The sequence below is a fragment of the Chiloscyllium plagiosum genome, unplaced genomic scaffold (genome assembly GCF_037043375.1).
Source record: "Chiloscyllium plagiosum isolate Xiang-an unplaced genomic scaffold, Cpla_swu_hap1 HiC_scaffold_2, whole genome shotgun sequence".
NCBI lineage: Eukaryota > Metazoa > Chordata > Chondrichthyes > Orectolobiformes > Hemiscylliidae > Chiloscyllium > Chiloscyllium plagiosum.
The window spans coordinates 106861577-106870700 of NW_028270140.1; the positions used below are offsets into that span (position 1 = coordinate 106861577).

The following is a 9124-nucleotide window of genomic DNA, read 5'->3' on the forward strand; positions in this document are numbered from 1 at the left end:
TCTTGAAAAGAGGAACAACATTCTCCTCTTTCCAATCCTCTGGTATTGTGTTGGTATCACTTGATACTATTAATGATGACTTCCATAATTTTGCTGATGATCAAAATTACACTGGCATTTCATGACAGATTTGGATTTATCTCGCTTTGTGTGGACTGAACATACCCTGGGCAATATTCCACGTTGAATATATGTCAGTGTTGTGACTAATTTTGGAGTGCAACTCTCGAGTCTTGCTGTATTTACATGTTAACTTTGATTTCCAAACAAGAACACATGTTATTCAAAGTTTGTGAGAAGATTTGTAGCTCGTTGTTGTGGTTCTGTTCGCTGAGCTGGGAATTTGTGTTGCAGACATTTCGTCCCCTGTCTAGGTGACATCCTCAGTGCTTGGGAGCCTCCTGTGAAGTGCTTCTGTGATCTTTCCTCCGGCATTTGTAGTGGTTTGAATTTGTCTGTTCCGGTTGTCGGTATATTGGGTCCAGATCGATGTGCTTATTGATTGATTGAGTCTGTGGATGAGTGCCATGCCTCTAGGAATTCCCTGGCTGTTCTCTGTTTGGCTTGTCCTATAATAGTAGTGTTGTCCCAGTCGAATTCATGTCGCTTGTCATCTGCGTGTGTGGCTACTAAGGATAGCTGGTCGTGTCATTTTGTGGCTAGTTGGTGTTCATGGATGCAGATCGTTAGCTGTCTTCCTGTTTGTCCGATGTAGTGTTTTGTGCAGTCCTTGCATGGAATTTTGTACACTACATTGGTTTTACTCATGCTGGGTATCGGGTCCTTCGTTCTGGTGAGTTGTTGTCGGAGAGTGGCTGTTGGTTTGTGTGCTGTTATGAGTCCTAGTGGACGCAGTAGTCTGGCTGTCAGTTTGGAAATGCTCTTGATGTATGGTAGTGTGGCTAGTCCTTTGGGTTGTGGCATGTTCTCGTTCCATTGTCTTTCCCTTAGGTATCTGTTGATGAAATTGCGGGGGTATCCGTTTTTGGCGAATACATTGTATAGGTGTTCTTCCTCTTTTTGCAGTTCTGATGTACTGCAGTGTGTTGTGGTTCTTTTGAATAGTGTCTTGATGCAACTTCTTTTGCGTGTGTTGGGGTGTTTGCTTTCGTAGTTCAGGACTTGGTCTGTGTGTGGCTTTCCTGTATACCTTTGTGGTGAATTCTCCATTCGGTGTTCTCTGTACCATCACGTCTAGGAATGGGAGTTGGTTGTCCTTTTCTTCCCCTCTAGTGAATCGGATTCCTGTCAGTGTGGTGTTGATGATCCGGTGTGTTCTCCATTTCTGTTTTTAATTATTACAAAGGTGTCATCCACATGTCTGACCCAGAGTTTGGGTTGAATTTGCGGTAAGACTGTTTGTTCTAATCTTTGCATTACCGCTTCTGCTATGAGTCCAGAGATGGGTGAGCCCATGGATGTGCCGTTGATTTGTTCATATATTTGGTTGTTAAATGTGAAGTGTGTTGTGAGGCACAGGTCCAGCAGTTTGAGTATGCCGTCTTTGTTGATAGGTTCACCGTCCTGTTGTCTGTTCTGTATGTCCAGCAGGTTGGCTATTGTTTCTATGGCTAGGGTTTTGTCGATAGAGGTGAACCGTGCCATTACATCGAATGAGACCATGGTTTCTTCCTTGTCTATGTGTATATTTCTGATGTCCAAGAATTCCTGTGTTGATTGTATAGAGTGTCTGGATCCACTGATCAGGTGTTTCAGTTTCTGCTGTAGTTCTTTTTTTAGGTGAGGGAGGAATCTTCTTTTCTGTTTTCCCACCAATAAGACCATAAGTAAAGGAGGCCAAATGACCTAATTCTGCTCATCAAGCCTGCTCTGCCATTAGTTCATAGCAGATATTTGTTTCTCAGCCCCATTCTCCTGTCTTCTCCCTGAAACCCTTGATCCTCTTACTAATTAAGAACCTATCTATCTGTTTTAAGTACACTCAGTGACTTGGTTTTTACAGCCTTCTGTGGCAAGGAGTTCATCAAATTAACCATCTGCTTGAAGAAATTCCTCTCGTCAGTTCTAAAGGATTGTCCCTTCACCCTGAGGCTGTGCTTTCACGTCCCAGTCTCTCCTACTAGTGGGAACATTATTTCCATGACCATTTTATCCAAGCTTGCCATTATTCTATGAGTTCTGATGTGAGGAAAATCACTAGTCTTTGACTCCGAGTCGGGGATTCAATGACAGAGTTTATCGTACAAGGAAATACCAGAGCTCTGGGGAGCAAAAGACACCAACAGCACAGTGGTCAGCTGTGAGTCCTCTCTCTATCCGGAGCACATGTCAAGATACTTTTATACATTTTGTAATACAATAGGTCAGTGATGAGGTTAGTGTCTTTGTGACATAGTTTGTTTATTGTAAACATTGCAGAATCGTTAGTAGTTTTGGTGCAGTCATTGTCAGTTTCAGTGCAGACATTATCAATTTCAGCGTCTGCGCTGAAGTCCATTACTGTAGTAATGGGTGCTAATCGTTCTTCCTGAGAAGGACGATTTCTGCAGCCCTGGCTATTAGCACTTTGTATTGAGCCATATCAAACAGTTAGCGTTTCTATCAAAGGTATTAGCTGGACCCAGACACTTCGGCAGGCAGTATACGCTACTAATGTGTTCTCTCCCCCACCTGCCTTAAACTAATCAACTAAGTTGAGTGCATTGTGCTGGCATTCTGGTGGCCCCATGCAGTACCTGTGTTTGCTGTGCTGTCTCTCTCCATATTGTGGTCTGGAGGCCATCTTGTGTGTCAAGCAGCCAATTTATGGCTCAGCGGCTATCTTGTGTGGCTGTCTGCCTAGTTGAAAGTGAGGACTGCAGATGCTGGAGATCAGAGTCAAGGTTCGAGTGGTGCTGGAAAAGCACAGCAGGTCAATCAGCATCCGAGGAGCAGGAAAATCGATGTTTTGGGCCAAATCACTTCATTAGGAACTCCTTATTCTTCTAAATTCCAATGGGTATTCATGAGAAGGGCTTTTGCCTGAAACATAGATTTTCACGGCACGGTGGCACAGTGGTTAGCACTGCTGCCTCACAGCGCCTGAGACCCGGGTTCAATTCCAGACTCAGGAGACTGACTGACTGTGTGGAGTTTGCACATTCTCCCCGCATCTGCGTGGGTTTCCTCCGGGTGCTCCGGTTTCCTCCCACAGTCCAAAGATGTGCAGGTCAGGTGAATTGGCTATACGAAATTGCCCGTAGTGTTAGGTAAAGGAGTAAATGTAGGGGAATGGGTGGGTTGCGCTTCGGTGGGTCGGTGTGGACTTGTTGGGCCGAAGGGCCTGTTTCCACACTAAGTAATCTAATCTAATCTACTCCTCGGATGCTGCCTGACCTGCTGTGCTTTTTCAGCACCACTCTAATCTTAACTCTGACCTCCAATATCTGCAGTCCTCCCTTTTGCCTGATTGATTTTAACCGTATTGCCAATCCTGTTGCAAGCACGTTTGCCTAGTTTCATCCTGCCCCTTGCCATCTCCCGCTTCAGTGCTAATGAAATCCCCCTTATCTTTCTAAACTGCATTGAGCCCAAACCAAGAGTTTTCAATTGCTCTTCCTGTGACAAGCCCTTGATCCCCAGATCATTCTTGTAAACCTCCTCTGGACCCCCTGCAACACAAGCACGTCCATCCTTGAGACCAAAACTGCTCACGATATTCCAAGTACAATCTGACACCAATGTTATATAGCTTCAGCAGTACCTCCCTGCTCTTGTATTCTAGCCCTCCACAAATAAATGCTAACATTGCATTCCCTTCCCAACTGTCAACTGAACCTGCATGTTAACCTGAAGAGAATTCTGAACTACGATCCCCAAGTCCCTTTTGTGCATCAGATTTATGAAGCCTTTCCTCCTTTTTTAAAAAATAGTCTGTCTCTCCTTATTACCAAATTGCAAAACTTCACACTTTTCCCCTTTATTATATTCCATCTGCCACATTTTGCCCATTCTCCTGGCTTGTCCAAGTCTCCTACACTTCCCACGTCTTCAGCGCTATCTACCTCTCCAACTATTTTTGTTATCTGAAAACGTAGCAACAATGTCCTCCGTTCCTTCATCCAGATTGCACATATATAATGTGAATGGTCCCAACACTGACCCCTGAGGAACTCCACACATTACTGGCACTCATTCTGCAAAAAGACCCTTTTTCCCCCCCCCCCACTCTGACTTCTGCTAGTCAGCCAATCCTGTATCCATGCCAATACCTTGCCCCTAACACTATGGCCACTTATCTTTGCAGCTTCCTTTGCGGCACCTTGTCAAAGGCCTTCTTGAAGTTATTAATGTAGACCCACTGGGTTGCAGTCTGCCAACTTGAAAATGACTACTTTATTCTGCATTCTCTGTTCACTGAATCCAAATACATGTTATTATAACGTCCCATATATTGTGCATTATAGCAGCTGCTTTCTAACATGTCAATCAGAATGGTTTTGAAAATCCACATGTGCTCTAACTGCTGATTTTAATCCTTTAATATTTTACCAGTTGCAATATCACACAAATTAATGGATTTGTTAAAGTAGTTTCTCTGTCCTTTTAATGCATGTAATCTCTACTAATTCATATTGTGATTTTCCTTTTTTTTTTATTGCTCTGATATTGTATATTTTCTTAATGTCTTTTAGCATCCTGTTTAAATTTCCTCCTTGAATAACAGGTATATATTTCTGCTTTAATCCAAGGGGACTGTTCTAAAATCTGGGAAATTGTAGATGATCAAAACCTATAATATCTATAATTTTTTTGTAGTCCTATATTTTATTCAAAAAACAGTTTCTAAATCATTGGATATACAGAATTTTCCCCTTTAGACACTTAATGAGAAATGTACTAAATATTACTTTTTTACCAAAGCCTTGGTTCCCCACTTTTATTTCATTGTCTAGTACAGACAAAGTATTTAATGCTTCTTCCATTTCATTTTCTCATTTCTAATATCCTGTTTATTGCTTGTTTCTAATCTTGCTAGAAAACGTTTGACAGATTTCAGTGTATTGCACTAGCTTCATTTTTTTTTATTTTTGCCTATTGGGTTTGTTTTGCTGAATTCTAAAATCTTCATGGTCCGTAAGCTAACAAAGGAAAAGGCTTAGGTAAAAGTAATTCATTACATTATACGTTTTGGGTTGTGATTCAAGTTAAAATTCCAATATTTATTTGTTCAGAAACAGAAATTGCTGGAAAGACTCCGCAGTCTGGCAACATCTGTGGAGGGAAATCAGAGATAATGTTTCTGGTCCAGTCACCCTTCTGAGGAATGTTTCTGATGTGCTGGAGTATGTTAGAAACAGGGCACTTCAATTAACAGATTATCACCGTACTTTGACAGTTTATTTGGCAAGTTTACTTTGTGAAACAATTAGATTGCTAAACCCTTTCAAAGCTATTCTGCTTGCTCTGACAGCAAGTGTATATCTTGCAGGCAGCACTGCTGCCTCATAGCACCAGGGACCCAGGTTCGATTCCAGCCTTGGGCAACTGTGTGTGGAGTTTGCACATTCTCCCCCTGTCTGTATGGGTTTCCTCCAAGTGCTCTAGTTTCCTCCCACGGTCTGAAAGATGTGCAGATCAGGTGAATTGGCCATGTTAAATTACCTATAGTGTTAAGTGCATCAGTCAGGAGTAAATGTAGGGAAATGAGTCTGGGTGGGTTACTCTTCGGAGGGTTGGTGTGGACTTGTTGGGCCGAAGGGCCTGTTTCTACACTGTAGGGAATCTAATCTAATGTGTTTTGATTGTCTGAAGTATGCAATGTATTTATGTACATTTTATTTCATTTAATATTGCATGTGGTTTTTTTAATGTGGCAAATGCAGCTACCTGATTGCCCAGCATTTGGTGAAAATGTAGCAAAATCCTATTGGGCAAATCTGCTGTGGATGATTTGTTGTCAGGCCAATATGTAAAACTGTCTTGAGCATATTCCTGACCCTCACTATTGCTGCAAATTTGGTCTGCCCAGTATTTATAAAAGTTGAAGTCCTTCATGACTACTGTGTACCAAAAAATTGACGACTAAGCGGAGGGGGGAGGGGCAAATAACTTTTTAAAAAATTTTCCTAAACAGCAATCCCTAATTATAGACTTTGCAGTCTATAGAAACAAGCTCTAGCTTCTTTCTTGGCAAACTCCATAACTTTTTCATTTGTTCCAATAAGTTCATACCACACTTTGCTCCTGTTAACTCCACACAATTTTAGATCCATTTTAGTAATCTGTTCTTGTAAATAAATTGACTCCTGCGCTAGCCGGAGTCTTCATTGCACCTTTTCTCAGTCAAGTGTTTCCTCATCTCCTTAGGGATGAGCTCTGTATAATTGCAACAATACCTTTTTTCATTTATTCTCCAGTCTGTGTTAAAAGAAAAATGTTATGCAAGCTCTGAGTTGTGCTATCCCTATGTTAACTCCTTACTTGGAACAAAGACAACAAATCCCTTTGAATTCTAAAATTTGCTAGTGCCTTTCACCTTTTCAGATTCTGCCTTTTTGTTTTTATCTACCAAATGTTTAATTTCATTCTTCCTTATAACTGTTTAGGCTGTCAAGGTTACAGCTAGCTCTGATTTAAGAGATTAATAATCTACGATGAAATTTTGGCGCCAGCTTCAACACTGGAGTGCTACAAAGGACAATCGGGACATTTTGAGGATGTATCACCATTCAGTTGGTCTGAAGGACAAAGGATTTGCTGATCCAGCAAATCCTGTGTTTTAATTTTGTTCTTAATTCTCATCTGAATTTGAGCTCTTCTTCCATTTTGTCCTTTGCAAATGTTCCAATCCAGAGGTTTTTGGTTGGTTTTGTTTAACTTGCTGCATGTATTGGGCCAATTTGAGCCAAACAAATGTTAAGCAAATAAGAAAGAAGAGTCGCATAATAAGTGAAGTAAGGAAGTGGAACACCATAAATAAATGCCTGCCTATGACTTTCCCATTGTAGCTCAGTAATTTGGCTAAATACGTAGCTGATACCTTGGATTTTTGTGTAATACAGTTCCCGAAGAGTTCAGGAGCTCAATTACATATGTTGAGCAAGAGTCTGCATCATATGGGCTCAGATGAAATTTTAGTAAGCTATGCTAGAACAGTTGTATTTTGATCAATTCAAAGTTGAAATAAAATTAGTGATTCCTATTCTCCCTAGTAGTCTTGTAATGGAGTATTGTGCCTAAAAAGTTGTGAAATGTAATAGTATACATCAGCATGATCATTGGAGTCTCCAAATAATGTGAGCAGAGTTGTGACAAACAAATAAAACATTTAGTAACTGGGTTAATGTTGTTAAAATGAATTAATGTTGAAACCTTTCTCATCAAATGTTGTTGTAATTGTTTTTATTTTCCATAGTTAACCAGGAAGAATTCATTGCTATTATGACTGGAGACATCTGACCTTCATGAAAAAGATTACAGGAATATTGAACAAGTGATTAGATGACTTTTTTTTTTGTTGTCTCTGTCCAAGCACTGCGTGAGGAAAAAGAACCAAAAGAATACATTAGGATTTCTACAGTACCATCGAAAACCAACCAAATGTACTTAAACTCTTGTCATTGTTCCCAGATTATTTAATCACAGTTTTGTATTTGTTCTTTTGCTTCAAAACTCTATAAAACAATGTAATTTTATTTTTGGCATTTACTTAGCATAATTTTTATACTTTTTGGATACATCTTCAATGTTTATATTAATGTCACAGTGGAGTGTACCAGGTAGTCTTTAATAAAATATGCATTACATGTACCTCCTTAAATGTTTGCCATTTATGCACTTTTTTATATATATAAGGCTGGAAAGTGTAGTCACTTGTCATTTCTGCCAAACATTCTAGGTTGCTATTAGCAAAGCTGCTTTTTTTATCTTGTCTGACATGTCACCCTGAAGCTCAAAACATTGGTAATTTTCTAAAAATTATCAATTAAAGCATCCAAACTTGAATTAAGGCAGTCATTGCATTTCACATTTTTTTCAAACTACTAGTCTGTATCCTAAAATTATTAGAAGCAGGAGAAAGCCACGCGGCCTTTGAGACCACACTGCTGTTTATGGCTGAACTAAAGTTGCCTTACTGCTACTTCCATGCCTGCCTTACCCATAACTTTGGACTCCTTTAACATTCAAAAACATAGCTGAATATTTTCAAGGTAGAACATTCGAGGGAATGTTATTAATTCTATGTGCTGAAAAAATCAACAGTACTGTGGAAAACCATTTCCTCCTCCCAGTGGCAGTTCTGGACTCTGTGCAAACAGAAACATCATCTCAGAATCTTATCATTCATAAAGATCACCTTTTCTTTTAATGACAAAGAAGACAGGGATTTCTTTTAAATGCTTGAAGATGAACATTTCCTAGACTATGGGAAAGCTTAGGGATGAATTATATTGTACTTTTCAAAGAGTCACCACAAAAATAAAAGGGCCAATCTTCTTTCTGCACAATATCATTCTCCAATTTACATCCTGTCCTTTTGTACCAACATATTAGAGACAATAGAATAGTTTTGCAAACATTTATGACTTAGGTTCAACAATCAATTCTGCCTCTTGATACCATTTTTAATCACCCCAGTCTTGACCCTAAATGTTGTTCTGAATCCTGTATAACCACAATACGTTTGGGGAGGATGTTCCTGGATTTTAACCCTGCAACTCTGTAGCTAGGGATATGATTCCCAGCGAGGAGGATGATTGGCTTAGATAGGAACTTCGTATGGAAGTCATTTATTATCGCTAGTATATTTTTACAAAAAAAATGAAAACTTTTAAGTCGCCATACCTCTGCACCTATATTAATAACAGGAGGCATAGATGGGAAAAGTTTTTTTTTGAAAATTAAGACCATGCCTATTTAGTCCAATTCCTGGCTCCTGGGTTCAGAAAGGTAGTACTGCTGATCCCCGGAAGGAAGACATGGCAAAAGCCACCCAAAGGATTCCCAGGCCGCAGAATGCTGGGCTGAAACTACCACCGTGCTGAAGCAGCCAGCCTCTGCCAATGTAGCAGCTGATACCAGGTGCCCATGCTCACCTGTCTGCCTCCTTGACATTGATTCCAGAGTCTTACTCTGGACTCACCAGCTGTCTCGCTGCCATCCTCCAGGCTCACCAGCTGCC

General features: G+C 40.3%; 1 protein-coding gene across 2 annotated transcripts in view; it reads left to right on the plus strand.

The window, feature by feature from the left end:
• cetn3 (centrin 3) overlaps positions 1–7752 on the plus strand; it is a 48935-nt gene extending 41183 nt beyond the window's left edge. For both annotated transcript variants that reach the window (XM_043709022.2, XM_087999381.1), the window contains exon 5: positions 7358–7752. In XM_043709022.2, coding sequence (XP_043564957.1) covers positions 7358–7401 — 44 coding nt within the window. In that variant the 3' untranslated portion in view covers positions 7402–7752. The remainder of the gene's footprint in view (positions 1–7357) is intronic.
• Positions 7753–9124: the final 1372 nt, after the last annotated feature.